The 19,853-nt window shown below is 46.2% G+C and overlaps 1 protein-coding gene and 1 pseudogene across 5 annotated transcripts; both read right to left on the bottom strand.

Moving 5' to 3' along the window:
* Window positions 1-2,187: 2,187 nt before the first annotated feature.
* Window positions 2,188-11,448, bottom strand: C1S (complement C1s). Of its 5 annotated transcripts, none has more exons than XM_074854910.1 (12): window positions 11,318-11,448; window positions 10,795-10,859; window positions 10,165-10,369; window positions 8,725-8,902; window positions 8,336-8,461; window positions 7,473-7,672; window positions 7,100-7,253; window positions 6,750-6,865; window positions 6,439-6,517; window positions 6,051-6,188; window positions 5,469-5,540; window positions 2,188-3,431 (listed from the first exon to the last, which is right to left on the bottom strand). In XM_074854910.1, the coding sequence occupies exons 2-12, from the start codon at window positions 10,797-10,799 to the stop codon at window positions 2,638-2,640; spliced, it is 2,067 nt and encodes a 688-aa protein (XP_074711011.1). In that variant the 5' UTR covers window positions 10,800-10,859; window positions 11,318-11,448; the 3' UTR covers window positions 2,188-2,637. The 5 variants fall into 5 exon arrangements, with proteins under 5 accessions (XP_074711011.1, XP_074711009.1, XP_074711031.1 ...); XM_074854908.1 differs by having other exon boundaries at window positions 5,469-5,543; window positions 11,318-11,447; XM_074854930.1 differs by lacking the exon at window positions 8,336-8,461 and having other exon boundaries at window positions 5,469-5,543; window positions 11,318-11,447.
* LOC141937453 (large ribosomal subunit protein eL39 pseudogene) lies at window positions 8,928-9,818 on the bottom strand (annotated as a pseudogene).
* Window positions 11,449-19,853: the final 8,405 nt, after the last annotated feature.

The raw sequence follows: 19,853 nt of genomic DNA, 5'->3' as shown, positions 1-19,853 counted from the left end.
TACAGTTACAATGGCACCACTGCATCATTATTCTTTGCAGTATATAGTCACTTCTTTGCCCAAGAGGAACATGGGCCAAGATTGCAGCCTGGACTGGTTACCAGGGATGGATACTTCCCTTTTGTGCTCCAAAAGATGAAAGCTGACAGAGCCCACCTACTTAGCAACAAGAAGAAATGACTATCAAACTTCATACTAGATTAAAGTTGGCACATACAGATATAAAAGTAAAAAGCATTCAACACCCTGTGGGTCACGGTTCCTCAGGAATGTAGTATAAGATCCTTGGTTACTAGCCCAACAACAAAATAAACTTTTGCTTGTTACACAAAATTGAATGTGCTTGAGCTGAGGGCAGGAATCTATATGAACTCTTTCAAGAGCTGCACACATCCTCCTCACCATTTCCTAGACTCTCAGAACTTAGGCTGGAAGAGGAGGTCTCTAGTCCAATCCACTGCTGACAGCAGGATTAACCGCAGAGCTTCAGGGCCTTGCCTGAGTGTTGTGGTTTGAGCCCAGAGGGCCACACAACTGCTTGCTTACTCCTTCCCCTCTCAGTGCTGGGAAGGAGAAAAATGAATCAAAAGGCTCAGGAATGGAGACAAGGACAGAGAGAGGTCGCTCACCCATTATGGTCACAGGCAAAAGACAGGCTCCTTAGGGGAAGAAAAAAAAAGAACATCACTTTAATTCAAAACACTGACAACAGCAACACTTAACAGACAGAATGGGACAGTGAGAAGTGTTACCATATCTTAAAAAACACCTCACCCCCATCCCTCCCTTCTTCCCAGGCCCAGCTTTGTTCCCGATATCTCCACCTCCTCCCCCAGTGGCACAGGGCAGGGGATGGGGGCACGGTGCAGTCAGTGCTGCTGCTTCTTCCTCCAAGGAGGGGGCAGCACTCTCCTCCTCCACGGGGTGTCCCTCCCATGGCAGACAGCCTTCCACAGCCTCTCTCCGCTGTGACTCCTCCCCACGGGATGCATCTTCTCGAGATGCTCCGCCGTGGGTCACCTCCACGTGTTGCTCCTCCCAGCACTGAACTACAACAGTAGGGGCTGCTTCTTCCCACAGAGTCCTGGGGGTCCCCCACAGGCAAATCTCTGCTCCTCTGCTGACCTCCATGGTGGCAGGGAGGTCCCTGTCGTCTCACCACGGGATACAGGGGTGTCTCTGCTCTGGCACACCTCCCCCGCTTCCTCCTCCTTCCTTCCACTGACCTCAGTGTTCACACAGATGTCCTCTTCACAACTCCTTCTCACAAATCCCAACCCCCTCCCAGGTTCCCCTTCTTAAATACGCTATCACAGAGGCGCAGCCACCATTGCTAATTGGCCCAGCCTTGGCCAGAGGTGGGTCTGACTTGGAGCCAGGGGAGCTTCGAGAAGCTTCTCACAGGGGGACATGGCTGTATCCCCCTCCCCTGCTACCAAAAACCCCACCACACAAACCCAGCACACTGGGCAAGTATGAAGATGTCCAAGGACTGAGATTCCCCAGTCTTCTATGGCACTTGTTTCAGTGCTGACCCACACCCTGGAAAAAAGCCCAAATGGAAATTCCCTTATTGCAATTCGTGTCTATTGTCTCTTGTCCTGTCACTGTTCACTTCTCTGAAGAATCTTGCTCTGTGTTGTCTCTAGCTCCCCTTTAGGTATCTGAATACAGCAATTAGACCCCCCCCTCTTAGTTTCCTCCTTTTAAAGCTGAACAAACCCAGCTTCCACCATCTTTCATCATATGTCACCTGCATCAGTTCCCTGAAGGATATCTGTGAGTCATATAGGACCTTCTGGAGCAGAAGACACCCTAATGCATGTCAAGTAATCTCCCACAACACTACTTCTCTAAATCAAGAAAGCTTTATTTTTTATCTAACACAACGTTTGAAAAATAAAGCCCTGAGGACAGGTGAATTAAAGGATTTTGAAGATGTCTCTTCTGCTCAGCTTGACTCAGAAGTCTTAAGTTCTCACTGCGGGCAATGGTTGGTCAATGAGATGCGACCATCTCAGAAGAACTTCATAAAGACTCTTAGGTAGGGAAGAGAGGTAGCACAAATTAAAGCTTGCTAAAAGCTGGCAGTGTAGTGGGTCAAAATGTCACTAGACATTTGATTTAGGGACTTTCAAGGAGAATTCGGTCTAAACTGAGAAGAAAAAAGGCAACACACACACAATAGCACATTGCACAAAAGGCAATTTGGACATTCTTTAATGCTGTTAGATACTCTGAACAATACAGGAAATACATAAATCAGAAATAGGGCTCTGAACCTACCCTGGGAACCAACAATTATTCCCTCTTGTCTTCATTGAAACCTGTCAGGTGGGGCATGGCTAGGTCTTCTCCAGGTGGGAAAAAATGGGATAGAAAAAAATGAGAGGAAGCAGAAGGAGCCTGTTTATCCAGAGTAGCATCTTACACTGATGCTACGACAAGTGGAAAAAAGAGAATTTCCCTTCCCAGATGCGATGACAGTGGGAGAAACAGATACATATTCCTGACTCTCCACTCAGCACAGACACAAAGAGTAGGCCCATTAAATACACAGAGCGAACAGGATCACAGCCAGCCTGAACATGTAACCATCACATTTAGAAAGGGTGACTGTGCTGAATGGAGAAAGAGCTAATCCTGCCAAGCTTCTGCATCCTCATGCTTGCTCATGGTCTCTGTAATCCAGTCCAAATAACGCACTACCTTGGTGTAAAGACCAAAGGTACCACATCTTGGTCCCCAGGAGATCAGCCCAGCCACATAGTACCGTCCGTCATCCAGAGGATCTTGAATAGCGTAGGCTCCACCACTATCCCCCTTACAGCTGTCCTTGTCACCTCCAGCACAGATCATATTGTCAGTGAAGCGGTAAGCACTGGAATCAGCAGAGCCCTCTGGTTTCACAGATCGGCACTTATCCATGTCCACCACAGGAATCTGGGCCTTCCAAAGATAAATAGGCAGTCTTCCTTTCTCTCTCTGGCCCCAGCCAGCAATGTAGCCCAGAGTCCCTTCTTGCAGCTCATACTCAGGTGATTTACCAGGAAGACATAGGGGTGAGATGTTTGGGCCCATCTTCACAGCATCCCTCAGCTTCACTAGCGCAATATCGTTATCAAAATCAGTCCTGGTTTCTATGGGCTGCTTCTTCCAGCCAGGATGGATGAATGAAGCCTCTGGGATCAGCTGCTGGGCCTCCCGGTACAGAGATTCTCTACCAACATTGATTACCCCAGCATACATGTTGGGTTTGTCAAAGCCCTCCAGCACATGAGCTGCAGTCATTACCCATCTTTCAGAGATGAGTACGCCACCTCCTCTTGGGTAATCGAAATACACCTGCCAGGGAAAGTTGCCCTTCTCTGCACGAGTGCCTCCAAAAATCTTTGCTTTCTCTCGGATGGGATTACTAGGCACCCCACAGACTGGAAAGAAAATTAAAAAAGAGAAACCAGATGGGAGAATTAGCAGTTACAAATAGGTGGGGGTCTTTGGTACTGCTAAAAAGCCCACAGTCCCCTCCTTCCTGTGTCCTCTAAATGATTTTTGATTCTGAGTAACCAATGTTTATATTCTATGTGATAGAGTTAGCAACTAGTGTTTACAAAGAAATTCAAGAAAATTCAAGCAAAACTACTATCAACATTCAATTTAGGCTGAAAATACTCATTCTCAAATTCTTGTTCTGGAAAGCAGTTGTCACCCTGCCACTGATTTAACTGCATTCTAGTCAGCATTTTACCTTTGCTGAATTACATCCTGTAGGTGAAAGGATTGTCTTTGAAAAAATATTTGCTTAAGTTCTTAGAAATATGACACTGCTCTTTAAAATTATTTTTTGTGTGTGTGAACTCCAGATAGTCTCAGGTCAAGTGTTCAGGTTTGCCACTAATGTTTTACCATTTTATCCTCTCCATTCTTTTAGTATGTAAAATCTTAAGCAGTAGGTTAATGGAGATCTTATCTGTGGGTTTTGTGGGTGCAGAGATGCTCCGTGCTCTTTGAGTAAAATGTTCTATAAGGTTTTGCGGAATGTGATCGCTAAGGGCATAAATAAGGCTGGACAATCTGACACAGCTAGGAAATTGATTTCTTATCACATTGTCTTGCTTATATTGAACCCTTAGTCATATAGTCAGATTAAGCAACTATATCCAGTAGGTAGTTTCCAATTTAAATGAAGCAGAGTTTGTTAAAGGTCTGTAGTTCAACCTGTTCATCCCTAACTGCACTTCCCCCTGCCCTCCTAACTGCAAAGCCAGGTTGCTCAGGGGCTTTGACAGATGACTTCTGATCATCTCCAAGGGTCATGATTAGCCAGCCTCTCTGGAAACAAGTTCCAGTGCTCTGGGGGAACACTTTTCCTTAAATACTGTCAGAATTTCCTTTGCTGCAACTTGTGCCCATTGCCCTTCAATGTCTTTTATTGCTGTGTCCCACTGAGAAGAGTCTGGCTTCATGTTCTTTGTAAATTCCTCTCGGGTAGTAAATTCCCTGAGCTTTATCTTACAATTTGCCTTTTCCACTGTGCGCTTGTATAGTCCAAGTCACTGACTGAGCTGGACCTTAAGAGGGCTGAATCATCTTCAACTGGATCTTGTACTTTGCCAATGAGGATTTGGGGATTTGGAGTTAGTGAACAGGCAGCATGTACAACTAGCCCTAGGCATGCTGCCTCCTCTAAGAGGGTAAGTTGAACAGTGTGCAGAATATATAGGATTTAAAATTCTCTCTATCAGCTGGAAGTTAAGACCCAGCCATAACTATCAGCAGTCAGGAGCAGGAGTAGTACCCACGCACTTCCCTCCTCAGTGTCTCCCAAGTACACAGAGAGGATTAGAAGGTCCTTGACACGGATTTTGCTTGAGCTTTCAGACACAGTAAGTGTAGCTGAATACTGAAGGACACATAAGAACCTTAAGGGTTTAGGCTATGACTCCAGTGAGAGTAGTGCAAGATCTATCCCTATAGTGCTGCATTTGCAGTGCCCAGTGGATAGCTGGGCACTACCCCCAGGAGAGGTTTGAAGAGAAGCTACAGCTCTCGGTGTAGCTTGGGAGGGACCAAAGACAGAACGGTCCAGCATCGCTGGACATCTCTTCTGACCTGTCAGTCTTTTTGCTACCTGCAATGCAGACAGAGACTTAAAGCACTGAACAACTTGAGAATGTACACAATTGAAGGTGGGAAAACTGGTGCAGAAACACACACTGATACTTGAAGAGGTCCTATCATACCAGTTATCTTATTATGTTGCCCGCTTTTGTTTCCAGTTTCTTTCTGCTGCGTCATTTGACCTTTCTTTGGGGCCCACAGCTTTCAGAAATACCCTGTCCGATATGATTCAAACAACACAGAAAGTATCAACTGTACTTTCAGGCTTAACAGTTTAAAGACAGAGAGATGAAAGAAGCAGTGCTCTTCATATGCCGTGTGTACACATACACAGTTTTTGGTAGTACCTGGGACACATTTTGGGAGCTTTGTTCCCATCTCTTTGTTGACCCATTCTCCACTGGCTGAGCACTGATACACTGCTTGGAAAACACAAGAAAGAGGGAGTGCCATAAGGATACAATCAAGATTAAGAGAAAGTAGCATTACTGTATAAAATGATGTGTTAACCTTCTCATTTCCAAGGCAAGCACAGCTTGGTAAACATTGCTGAGATCTCCCCAGAACTACCCAACCCCACCAGGGTGCTTCTGCCCTATTTTGGAGGGACCCCATCTATTATATTTCTTGAGTCCATTACTTCTCCACCAGAACTGTGTGCTAGATGTGACAAAAATATCCATGGTTCACACACCAGGCAAATGGAGAGAGGACTTGCTAATGCATTCAAGGTCAACAGCCCAAGTACAGACATCATTAGAGTGTATTCAACACAAAAAGCATCACAAAACTACTGCCTGCAAGCCCACACCAATAAGAACTTTTTCCCAGTCTTGACCTGATATAATCCCAGCCCCATGACGATGCCGGTACAATTTCTTAGGCCTCCGATCAAAGAAATATGTTTGTATAGCAGAGGCAATGCTTACCATCCCCTTTGGTTTTTAGGGTATAGTAAGGTGCATCACACTGATATCGGAAAGCAGCTTTGTACAAAGGCTCATGAAGTTCGGAGACGTATACAGCTTGGGCATTGTCAATAGGAATGGGATCACCACAGTTCACGGCTGTAGAGAAGAAACAAAACTGATCAAATATAATCAAAGGGGCATCCTCACCCAACAATATGATTATTCTGTATGATGGGGAACCACTCAGCTCCTCCGGTCCCTGTACAGTCAGCGCTCACTTCCTCTGTCCCTTCAGCATGCTCACATCCAGTCCTTCAGCGGCCTCCTAACCTGGAGATACAGCGGATCTAGAGCCTAAAGGCTCCATTCCAGTCTGCTTCCCACAATACAGAGACAGTTCACTTACGAACACAGCTGAAATGGGAGTTGCTCCATTCACCATTGTCCTGACAGCTGGAGTGAAAACTCGGGATGCTGTCTCGTCCCTAGGGAAAAGAACACATAATCCATGCAAGTCACTGGCCATGAAATATATCTGACACAGGCACTCTAGTAGGGTCCTCAAAAGGCTGCAGTGGCTAGAAGAAGTTTCCAATTACTACAGCTGTGGTGAAAACTTTTGAGTCCCCACAGGTGCTCAGGACACCTGATGGGAAATGGCATCAGGAAGCTGCTGAGAAGGCCAGAGAGGATATATATTTTTTTTATGAAACTTACCCTCACAATTTCGTAGCCTTCCACACAGGTCACCTTCACATTGTCCTTGAAGATATACCTGTCCTTCTTTGGGTCAAGAACAGAGTTGGGGATGACACTTGGGGGACAGGTTACAGCTTTGAAGAGACAGGTGGAAATCAGTGATGAACTGGTTCAAGATTTACCCTCCTTCCACCTTCCAAGTTCTTTCTCCCCAGTGATTATTTTCCCCAGTAAACAGGCATTCTCTGTTTACTCAATACTAGTAGCTGTGAACATGTTGACATGCTGCTGTACCATGAACCTGACCTGGGACAAACTCTCTCCCTACCTCAGCAGCAGCAGGAATGCTTTCCCATGTGTTTACTCACGATCCCCGTAGTAGCGGATTTTCCAGCCTTTGTGCTGTACTGCATGGTCTGTCTGGAAGACTATGTCAAGAATGTTGTTCCTAGTTTTGATTTCAGGAGGACCTGTGAATTTGCTGCCACAATAGGGACCAAAACGCTGCTTTCCAGATACAATCTGGGAAAGTAACAAACAAGAAGAAATGAGAAATACCAAATGTATTCAGAGAGATATTCAAATATATATTCAATATATACATATTCAAATGTATTGCCAAGAACTTCAAAAGGCAACATAGCTGGAAATAAAGTTAAGCAGTCATAGAGTCTTCTGAACGTGAGGACACTGAGAGGAGATCTAGAGCATCCTGACTCCCTTCCTAAGCCCCACACTTACTGTTAAGCTGTCGTGGCAACTCCCTTTTGAGTCGGCTGGTTCAACATCAAAGTCCCCACTGCGTATGGTCAACACCACAAAGTAGCCTGTCCTCAGAGCCACTCGGTACTCACACCGCGAGTTCTCTGGGTACTGGTTGGGATAGTTGGGGCTGGCAATCTCCCCTGATGGCTCAGTGAAGACCTTTCCACTGCAGTTCACTAGGATTAAGGAAGGAACACAGGTAGGATTCAGAAAGGAAATGATCCATGGATGAAGCTGACAGGCTTTCCCTCTTCCACTACATCTCCAGCCTCCCCAGTCACCTGCATTAACCATATCACAACACTGAATCTTTCCAAGAAACTGAAACCAGGGCCACTCTCTATCCAATTAGTCATGGACTTTAACTTCTACTGGCCTTCCTTTTTACCTTTCACCTGTGATTTAAGCCCCCTTCCCTCATGCTCAGGTCCTCATATTACACCCCTTTCTACATGCACTTTGCAATTTTTCGATTCAAGCCAAGCAGCCCCTTGGCCATTTTCATGTCTTTATTGAACTGCCCTGTTTTGTCAGAGATTAAAAGTTTCACAGATATCAGTATGTTAAGAAGGGTCTCCATCACAGTCTTTAAAGAATGTCATTTAGTAGTTCCTTAACTCTCTTGACACAAAAAAGAAGAATGTTAAGAATATGTTAATAGAAATCCCCCAAAATCACAGTCTACTGCCAGTTCAGATTTGCACTGGGATGTGTTTTTCCCCAAAATATACCTGTCACAACTGGATGAGAAAGTTGACAGAGAAGGTCTTCCATGCACAATACCTCACTTGGACTAAATTAACTCTTGCTGTTGACCACAGCTCATGTAGATCTCTTACCTCCACATGTTTTCTTATCCTCATAGAGGAAAAAGTCTGGTGGACAGGTACAGAAGTAACCTCCTATATAATTATTACAGTAATGACTGCAAGGTTCGTCCACAAAATCCGTGCACTCATCCAAGTCTGCAAGTGTGAAAACATGAATCAGCCAAGATTAGGAGAGGGCCCCAAGTGCAGGAGCAAGATGAGAAAGCGAAGCAAACACTGGTGGACAACAAGGAAAAGGTATCTCTAAGACAGTGCTTATACTGGCCGTGTTGAAAGCAGTCCTGTCTGCTGGGATCTCTTTTCGATAAGGTATTCTTATAAGGAAAATCCTTCTCTCAGCTTTCCTCCCCCCTAGCCTGGACACTACGGAGATTCAGAGAAGACTGTTTTAACCTTACCCACTGCAACATAGTAGGCTGCAAAACCAGTGAAACGCTCCTCATTGGAAAAGTCTGATTGGAAGCTCATAGTGAGGGTGTTATAAGGGACATGAAATTCCTCCACAATCAAGGAGCCAGGGGCACGAGGTTTCTTCCGCCCACAAAGCAAGCCTTCAACATGGCCACCAGCCAGGATCTGCAAAAGAATGCAGAGAGGTCTTACCTCATTACTGGAATATGTGTAATTACCAACACTTGAGTCTTTTAGCTTACAGGTGGCTACCCAAAGGCTCCTGAATTGCATCCATTTCTCACAACATTCAGGTAGCTCTCCCAGGGCACAGTTATGTCACACAGCCAGCAGGAAGGCCCAAGGCTGCTGTGCCATCCACTGAGCTGGCCAAGGGTGGAAGACAGCCAGACAAGGTACGGCCAAATGGAGCCCCTAGACAACTGGTTCCATTACATTTGTAAGACACTTGAGGAGTGTTCCCTCCTACAGACTTCCCAGCTGTGAAAGACCTGTCTTAATTTCTCAGATGCAAATTAATCCAGAAAATTCTCTGTTAACATCTTTTCCTCAGGCCCACTTGTACAAAAAATCAACACCACGGTTCAAAATGGCAAAACCAATCACTGATGGTCTGCAAAGCAGTCTAACACGTTCGTCGGTTTGTTGCAAAAGGACACATGTTATTACAGCTCCCAGCAGAGCACATCCATCCTACTGTCCCACCTTGGTCCTTCTCCAAGGTCTCCTTCTGGTGCTGCACCTGATCTTATTGCCCCTTTTCACACATAGCTGTTGCAGGATAGGATGGTCTCGTTTCTGTTTGTGTGGAAATGCTTGATCTTTTGTGCCTTGTGGGACAACATGAAGCAGAGCTAGTGGGTCTCAAAGTTTAAAGAAATCTGTGGTGCATAGATCATAGATCATAGAAAACTATGGTGCAATGGACCACAGCACTGAGTGCCCACTATTCATACACAGATCGCTTGATTGTTTTTAACCTTCATCATTTCCAAGCAATTTCTGATTGCATTAAATCATCCATGCCCACTCATGGATTAATTCTGAATAATTTCAGGGACAGAAAAGCAATGCCCTAAGAAAATGGTCCTTTCATACCTACAGTTCACTGGCTAAGAATATGTCTTGCAATAGGGAGGTGTCGGTGACGGCTAAGAAGAATTTTCCTATGACTGTAGGAGAAACATGGGGAGGGAGGCATAGATGGCATGCTCAGTTGTCAGACAATGCTCATGTGGTTATGAGGCAAACAAATCGATTTAGTGACTGCTAGTGCAGACACACTCAGTCATTTGGGCTTCTTGGAGCTCAGAACAGGAAGGATGTGTGTATCTCCTCTTCCAGCCCCAAGCTTTGTACACAGCTTTGCTGTTCTGTGCTCTAATCTGCATTCTTGTCTTCTTCTCACTTGAGGATGGGGACAGTACCTTCACAAAGTCATACTCGCAGTTCTGCGATGGTTCAAGATCCATATGGGTGAAATAAAGGCGAATGCCATATCCCGAAGGGACCTGGATTTCCCAAGATTGCTGCACATCATTGGGATACACCTGAGGATAGTTCGGTGACAAGATCTCACCATACATGGAGGCTGCATCAGACCAGACAGGGAGACAGAAGAAGATAAGGTACCTGAGAAAAGAGGAAGGAAGATGACATTGCAGTAGTCTTCTCTGTCCGCATACACACACAGTCCCAAGTGACAAAGCTAGTTTGGCTGTACATAGCATGCAGCATAGCTCCTGGCTTTGGAGTTTTAATGACCAACACTGTGGCTGTGTGGGGCTTGTCTTTCTTCTGTAGCCTTTCATACAGAAAGAGTACAACCTCAATCATGCTCTCTGCTGCTCTCCAGCTCTACAGGAGCTGGTAATGCTGCAGGAGTTGAACACAGGGGTCTTAAGTGCTATTCCCTACTTCACTGCCTTGTTCTGGAGGCTACTTGGGCTGTAGATATCCGGATTTGAGAATCAGTACAGTACTACAGGAAAAACACCTAATTTATAAAATGAAATTATTAATAAACCTGAATTTCCCTTGGAGATTCAATAACTCACCACATCTGGAAAAAGCAGATCTTCCTTTCTGAAAACTTTCAGGAATTGGACTTTGGAGCTATGGCCTGGGACAAAAAACAGTGTGATTGATTAATGTTGCCTGTGCTTCTGCGTGTCTGCTAGGCAGGTCAAAGACCCTAAAACCCCAGCTGCTGGAGAATACATCCATGTTTTGCCTCAAAAGCAAGTGTATATCTTTGTTCCTTCCTGCATACAGCAACCCCAAGCATCAAGAAGGGATACTACGCTCTGTACTGACAAAATGGAGAGATGGTCTCTATCTTGGCACTCACTGGTACTCACGTTCTACCCTTATGACCACCAGTGTCTCCAAACACCAGCACAGCAAATTAAGACACAACGCACCTCCCCCCCCGGGGTATGAAATCCATTCTTCCCAGCACCTCAAAAATTATGCTCAGACCCTGGGGTTGGGGAGCAGCTTGTCCTGACGCTTCTAGCTGTCAGACAGGAATGCTCAGGACTATTTTCCTTTCTCATTTATAATGCTTGCAATATTTACCTTCTCTCCCTAGTTCGTGCCTGGTTTTCTTCTCTCTTCCCTTCTCTTCTCTCTTTCTCTTTCTCTTTTTCTTTCCTGTGCACACCCTCCTCCCAACCTACCCAAGGCTGGGGTCTGGGGAACAGAGCCCTAATTTGCAATATAGCAGCACCCTCTGTCTGTGGGATGCAGCTTGCTAGCCCTCCCTCTCGGGTGGGATGCTGGGCTTGCCGGCTCTAGGCAGGACGGGGAATTTCCAGAAAGAAGTTGCACAATCCTGTTGGCTCAGGCTGCGAGGGGGAGCACGCAGATCTGGTCCGTATGAGGCATTTTCGGGAAATCAGATGACTTTTGGGAAAAGGGAGGGGAATCGAGTTTTCGGCTGCCTCCCCTCTCCTCCTCCTCCCCCTCCCTTTTAAAAGTTAGGAACAAAATTGAAAGGGTGTAGAAAAGGGAGAGTTCACATGAGAACTGGCCCAATGCTTTTGCATGGAAAAAACTGATCATCCTGTCCCGAGACCACTTTGCCAGAGTCCACTCTGTTACTGCAACCTGGTGGCCACAGGGCTGCTGCTGCTCCTCCTCATCTGATGCTTCAGAGACCCTTTTTTAGGGGGAAAAAAAGGAAAAGATAGCGGCCAATGTCGTGCCTCTCTGAGGTTACCAGCAGGAGTTAAGAGCGCATTGTTTTGCTGGGTTTTGTTATGGGAGCACTCATGTAAGAACTTGACTAAGAACTCATAACTATCTCTTTATTTACCAAGTGAACTCCATGTAAGAGCAACTCTTCATCAGACTTAGCCCTGGAGCAAGTTAGATCTTGAATAAGTTTCAAGACTTATGGCACGTAGGACCCTTAATCCATCCAGCGCCCACAAACCAAGACCAAAATACCACTGTACAAGCTAAAAGACCTGTCACTAATACTCTAGAAACCCCCTCCTCCTCACAAACCAGATTTGCTGGGACTGGACTATAAGTGAATGTAAAACTCATTATAACCTCTACCCTTTACAATCAGCACGGCACACTCCAGCTTGTTTTAGCCAGGAAAAAAATTATTCAAGTTTCAACAGGCCATAGGCAAAGTGTGTTAGCAAAGCCCAGCTGAAAGACTCCTTCATATTGTCAAGTGAGAGAAACACCTACATATGAATCATAACCGACTTCATTGTAGTCAGGATAAAGGCTTTACTTGAAGAACATGCCTCGTCTGTTTTCTTTGTCAAACTGAGGATGGATAGAGAAAGAAAATAGAGTGTCATTTCACTTCTGATGTCTCTTGGGACCACAGCTTGATGTTTCTAACTGGAATTTTGAGAACCAGGAAAACAGTGATGAAAGATACACAACAAATCATGGGAAAATGTTTCCTCCTCTGAACTGGGCAAAGGAAAGACCCTGCCGGTGACTCTTCAAGTCACAATCATATTTTAAAATGGTCACAGCAGAAGTAAAATGAGCGTGGGCTGATATATTATGCATGTCATTTCATTGCAAGGGAATTGTGTATTTTCATATAAACCTGACTCAACTTGTCTGTAGCAATGGTAAATTAATATGTGTGCGAATATTAATAATTCTTTAGAAGACATTCACCTATTAATTAAGAAAAAGATTGCTGAAGTTAAATAAAAAGGTAGCTGCATTTTGTCTGGGCACATATCTGCATAATGCTAACTATTTATGCAGAAGACCAGTGATATTGATGTCTATATTTACATTGAATACACATAGATCATTTGATTGCATTTGCCTAGGTCTGTATTGTTTTTACAATTCATAAGATGAAACAGCTAGGTAATATATTTTACAATTCACTGAAACTGTGTCAGAAATTTTATTAAAATAATAATTTAAAAGAGGCAAAATCATGCCATTAAGGTTAATAAATGATAAAATTGTTTGCCAATGCAATATAATTCTGCTCAGAGGCACATGCATTCTCTTAAATTCCTAAATTACATGACCACATACTACTTTTCCCAAATTGCATAACACAACCTTTTTTTAAAATGACTCAGAGCTGCGTAGCTGTAACCTTTCTGCCAGATGTTATGAAGAACAGTAGTGTTCTGGTTTTCATAAAATTACCATCTAAAACAGGCTTGACTGGCTTGTCTTCCCCCAGGAAGCTGGGAGAAAAAAAGCTTTTCCTGAGTTCTTAAGAAAAGCCACACTTTCCCATCTGGAAACACTGAGTCAGTGCATAAAACAATGGGAGTAAATACCAAAAGAGAAAACATAACATTAACTAGGTTGAAATCCATCAGCAGGGAATCAAGGCTATGTAAGCAGCTAGTGAAATATCCTTGATCTACCAAGACCTTGGCAGTAATTTGCCTGTTTTGCGTTCTGCCAATAAGAGTATTCGGTGGGTTTCTTGCATGCCACACTTCCCCACCTCGCTCTTGTGACCCAGGCTGGTTGCGCTGCCAGTGGTTAAATTCAGAGCCTTGAGTAAGCCCAGGAAAACCTGTCTGTGCACTGGCTCAGAACTGCTTGGTATCACCCACTGATACCGCTGCAGACTGCACCAGGGGGCTTTTCACCAGAGTCTGTTCACCTCTTTTACTCCCTCCAGCACCGAGTCTGAATTCAAAGCTCCCGCAGCCTCCTAGTAAAACCTGGGACTTGAGACCATTCCACTCCGTGCACTGTACCACATGGAGACGCCTGCTGCCTTCTGAACTCCCTTCCCCTACACCCCTGGGGTGCACCACCTTTCCTACAAAACAGAAGCCTTATAGTCTTGTTTTCACCCCAGGCCTTCTTCCTGCGGTTAAGGGGCTCTGACTCACAGCTGGAGATGCCCCACCGTGGGATAACTGGCGTGGGGTCTACCATGACCATCCCAGGGATGCCCATCCTCGCCACATGCATGGCTTCACCAGTGGTGAACCACTGGCTGAAGAGGAACAGTTTAGAGTTCCGCCTGTTAGAGGAAAACATTCCTGAATGCTTTGGCTTATTTTAAACTGCAAGGCTGTAAACTGCAGTGCCAGAGCAGCTGCACTTATTTGCCGCACCTCGATTACTGGGTTCAGTTTTGGGCTCCTCACCTCAAAAAGGCCATTGAATGACTCGAGCGTGTCCAGAGAAGGGCAACGAAGCTGGTGCAGGGTCTGGAGCACAGGTCTGATGGGGAGCGGCTGAGGGAACTGGCGGGGTTTAGTCTGGAGAAGAGGAGGCTGAGGGGAGACCTCATCGCCTGCTACAACTCCCTGAAAGGAGGGTGCAGAGAGGGGGGATGAGTCTCTTGAACCAAAGAACAAGCGCCAGGACAAGAGGGAATGGCCTCAAGCTGCGCCAGGGCAGGGTCAGACTGGCTCTTAGGAAGTATTTCTTTCCAGAAGGGGTTGTTGGGCGTTGGAATGGGCTGCCCAGGGCAGGGGTGGAGTCCCCATCCCTGGAGGGGTTGAAGAGTCGGGTTGACCCAGCGCTGAGGGATCTGGTGGAGTTGGGAACGGTCAGTGTGAGGTTCATGGTTGGACTGGAGGATCTTCAAGGTCTTTTCCAACCGAGATGATTCTGTGATTCTGTGAAACCAGTGACTTCCAGAAGATGGCTGGCCTGGGACCGCAGGAGGAAGAAGATGCTCCCACCACCCGGGGCAGAGCTGCCAGGCCAGGAGGGATGAGCATGGCGCTGCGGCCTTCCCCAGGCCCCAGGGACGGACGAGGGCCTCCTGCCCGCTCGCCCCGGTCGGAGACTGACGAAGGCCCAGCCCGCCGCAGCCATTCGCGGCGGCACCGAGAGGCGGCAGCAGAGACCGGCCGGCCCCGCCGAGCCGGCGCGTGTGGGGAGGCCCGGCCTGGCCTGGCGGGGGGCTGCCCCGCCTGGGCCTCCCGCGGACAAAATGGATGCCAGCGGGGTGTCCTGCCCGCCAGCCCTGAGCCCCCCGGGGGACGCCAGCGAGCGCCTCGTGTGCCAGCCACGGTGTGTTCGCCCACCGTAAACTGGGGACACCAGCGGCAACCTGCTAATTTCGTGAAGGTGGGGCGGGAGACAGTGTGAAAAACCAGCTCGGACATCACATTTATTTGTGCAGTAATTTACACACCAGAAAGGTGAATTGTTTTCAGCTATACCACTCCCTCTCCTTCTCAAATGTCCACTGAGTCCCAGTTTCTCCGACTCTCTCTGGTTTATCATTCACCCACTCCTGACTTTTTTCCCTACTGGCTCCAAGGCCTCCTATTCATCCTAATTAAAACTTATTTTCAGGTGTTCCCCTGCCTGTTATTCCAAGCACTCACCCTTCTCCCTCTGTACCCCATTTCTTGCTAGTGGTTATTTCTCTCCCCACCCTCTCTGTGCTCTTCCTTTGACGCAGTGATTCCCAGCTGCAGACTGCAATTGGATTTTATTCTGACTCTTGCTTTTCCAGTATCTTCCTCCTCCTCGTCCGTGTTCAAGCCTAAATTGCAGTCCCACCCACTCTCCAGATAGCCACCTTGCCCTTGGTAGCATGCTCCTCTCCCATGGCCATTTCAATCAGGATAGGCTCCTTTGCCTGCCTGGGAGAAGAGGCACTAGCAAGGCAAGGCACAAGATTCCTGTTTCAGTTCCTCAGTGCAGAAGAAAAGTTCCTGGAAGGAAAGTCCTGCAGGAGCTCTTGAAGAACCATCTGGGGCCTTGTGCAGCTGTGGTCTGTGGGAAAGCTATATGAACTTGTACATGGTCAATAAAAATGACTTTGCAGAAGCTTCAGCAGCTACATTCCCACGTTGCCACACTGAGCTCACATGAACTTCAACTTTCACGCTAATACCTATGTAATGTCATGAAATCATGGTATAGCTTCAGGACAGTAAATAAAGATTTTTGGTTACACCCCTTCCTCCCAAGCATAGCACTGCCCTGATTATTAATGAAATAATAATACTGAAAAATAATGGTACTCACCATGATCTCAGTCTCAAAACCAACTACTATGCTCTGACCCAAAGTGGCTACCTAGCATTTAATCTGAACAGGTCAAATATAGCGACATTTCAAGCAACTTTTCAGAACCTTGCAACGGAAACTGTTAAGCAATCTCAGGAGCAGATGCTGCTTCTGAAACCCTTCTCTGCCAATAGTAAATTACAATAGAATTAAATAAGTCTAAAGGTTCATAGGCACTCTGTTTCACTATACATGTAGATAACTGACCACAAGTGTATTTAAATACTACAGCATTTCAAAAATTTATTTTACAAATAGTGGACATTTCAAATAAGTTCCTCTTTGTACAAAAGGCGTGTGTCATGGGTTTGTTTCCTGAGCTATTCCAGAACACAAAGGACCTAGACCAGAATTTTGTCCAACCCAGCATATGGCCTCTAACTGTCCCTTTTTCTGCAGTCTCAGGTCAGAGTTGTGGATGGACTGCTGGAGGTCTACGGGAAGACACCACTTCAGAGAGACTGTGGTCCAAAGCCATTTTTGTTGCTACAAATGTGGCCTCCAAAACCAGACAGAGCACCTCACCTTTTCAAAAGCAGGAGTCTGTGTCTGCCAGGAGACAGAGGTCTACTTGGGCAGGAGATGTACCGGCACCTGTGGAATGCTAAGCCCAACGCTGTAAGCCCTCATGGCAAGCCCAACAGAGTACCAGTGGCCGCAGCAACAGTGGCGTAGTTGGTGCCAGGTTATAGTCTGACCTTCAAAGCAAGGCCATTGCCCACAGAATCTAAGTAATCTTCCAGGCGTGATCTAAATTTTTATACAAAGGGGATGAGAAAGGAAGGGGAAGGATGAGGGAAGGGGAAGCCAGATGTGGAGGTTTAAGGAAGGAGGCAAGCATATGGTGATACTTTCCTGGTATATTCTCCCATTTTTGGCTATCTGAGGCATAGAGACTTACTGAGCCAGAAGTTGTACCTGTATCTTACTGTTTACATGTCCTCAGTGGATCTTTCTTACATGAACGTGCTCATCACTTTTTAACTCATTCCTGGAATTTTAATAAAATGGTAACGATGCTCCTCTGTCAGCTAACAGCAGAGTTGAGCAGGATAGAGACTTTAAGAAGTTATAACCCCTGAAGTGTTAAATCTGTGGGATAATTTAATTGTATCAAACATGGGAGGAAGCTTTATTATGGAGTGAATTCCTTCAGCAGTGATGCTGACAAGCGTCTCTCCAATCCGAGTCTCCATTTTCATTAAAATTCTACAAACACAGAGGTTTGAGATGCTCTTTCCTTGTCAAACACAAGTGGGGGAAGGACAGACGGTCAGCATACTCACATAGGCCTCATTTACTTAGGAAACTGGCCTAAACACCATAAACACCCAACTAAACATGGAAATGAGAGATTGATATTCAGTCAGTCCTTGGACTTTGCAGAAAGTTTGGTAAACAGTGACCAGTTAGGGTGAACAAATACAGTAACCTGTTTGTAAAGTCTAATCTGATGGAGTCAGCTATCCAGGAGGGTTTTTAAACCCCTTCTAACCATCCTGGCCTGTCACTCTGCACCTTCCACTGCCTTCAGAGGACTTCTAGATGTCAAGGCCAAGATCTCCCCTTCTTCATGCAATTCCTTACTGCACTGATTAATCTTCATTTCCATTTTTCTCACCTTCTGTGAGCCTTGGGGCCTTGTCCAGGCATCTTCTGAGTATCTCCAATGCTGAAGATTTCCCAGCCTCTCTAAGCACCTGTTCCCATGGTGAACCACCCTTTGGTCCAATTGGAATTTCCTTGAGACCGTTGCTTCTCGTGGTTTCACTATGGACCTCTGAAGTGACTGTCTCAGTTCTTCCTTAGCCCCACGTTATGTCAGGTGCATTTGTTTTTCTGAATTTTGTGAGGTTTCTGTCAAACCATTCCTTCATTCTTTTCATTCCTTATCTATTCTACTCTCTGCACTCCCTTCATCTTCAGCTGCACTGCCCAATGTGCAGTTAAACTGCTCGTTCAAGACTGTTTCCTCTTTCTTCTCTTTCTTGGCAAAAACACAGTCTAGACAAGATGTCCCAGCACCCTGTCCAGCTGAATCTTAAAAGTGTCCAATGTTGGGGAATCCACCACTTCACTGGGGAGATGATTCCAATGTCTGATTGTTCTCATTGTGGAAAATTTTCCTCTTGTGTCCAATTGGAATGTCCCCAAGAGTAACTTGTACCCATTATCCCTCATCTTTTCCATGTGACTCCTTGTAAAAATGGAATCTCCATCTTCATTGTAGTCACCTTTTAAATACTGGAACATGGTGATAAGCCCTCCCCTAACAAACTCAATTCTCTCAGCCTTCCCTCATAATGCATCAAACATGGGAGGTTTTCATGTGGTCCAAAGCCATTTTTGCTGCTACAAATGTGGCCCCCAAAACCAGACAGAGCACTGTGCATCTGTGCCTTTGCCACTGTGAGGCAGGGAAAGGAAGATAGGAGAAAAAACACATCCTTTCAAGTGAAACTCATGCCCACCAAGGCCTGTTCCCAGCAGGTGAGCCCACCCCACAGCCACACCATAACCTCATGGTCAGAGCTGCACCTAAGGTGGAGTGATCTTACGCACCAGCAGAGGCTGGGAGACAACAAGCTAAGGATCAGCTCAGCAGAAAGGATCCCAGTCATCCTGGCACACCAGCCCATGTAGCAGTGAAAGCTAACAGCACACTAGGTGGCAAAAATGGCAGCATAGTCAACGGGTGGAGAGAAGTGATTATTTCCCTCTGTATGGCACAAAGTTGTATTTGGTATGCTGTGTCCATTATGGGCTTCCCAGTGCAAGAGAGGTGTGAACAAACTGGAAAGAGCCCAGTGGAGGACCACTGGATAGGTGACTAGAGCACTGATACTGAGGAATCTGGATTTACTTAGCCTGGAAAAGGGCAAGGAAAAGCAAGGTTTTTAGCCTGGTCTCTTAAGTAAATGAGGTCTATGTGAGCATGTTAACAATCAGACCCTCTCCCAGTCAGATTTGACAAGGAATGGGATCTAATAGATGCTACTGCCTAAAGGGTGGTTTTAAAGAGGATGGAGTCAGACCCTTCCCAGGACAAGAGGCAGTGGGCATAACTTGCGACAGAGGCAATTCAGAAAATAATCTGGACAAAAATACTTCCCCCAAAGCATGATTCAGCACTAGCTCAGGTGCCCAGGGAGGCTAGGAGCTCTCCACTCATGAAAATGTACAGCAATTGCCTGGGTAATGCTGTGAGCAACCTGATCCAGCTTTGGAGTCCTGCTTGTGAGCAGGGATTTGGATCAAAGACCTCCAGAGGTCTCTTTCCATATAAAGCTTTGTGTGAGTCAGTGTTTGCCCCTCCAGCTAAGCGTGGGCAATACTGCCCACCTGAATGACACAGCAGGAAAATGGGGACACAAACAAGGGGAAGAGGATCGCGCCCATTGCACCTGAAGCTTTTGCTGAGGAGAACTTGGGGTGCCCTCAGAACATCTGCATGAAAGAACACACCTAGGAGAAGGTCCTCTAACAGCTGAGTTACGAGGCAGCTGTGTAGGCAGAGCCACTCGGTGAGGACAGACGCTGTTGTAAGGCGGGGTATGGGAAGTGGGTCCCTCCGGGCCACGAGAGCGTCCTCCAGGAGCCGTCGGGG

This window comes from Strix uralensis, chromosome 2 (assembly GCF_047716275.1).
Source record: "Strix uralensis isolate ZFMK-TIS-50842 chromosome 2, bStrUra1, whole genome shotgun sequence".
NCBI lineage: Eukaryota > Metazoa > Chordata > Aves > Strigiformes > Strigidae > Strix > Strix uralensis.
Note: the sequence above shows the minus strand (reverse complement) of the source record. Positions and strands in the feature narration are given on the sequence as shown.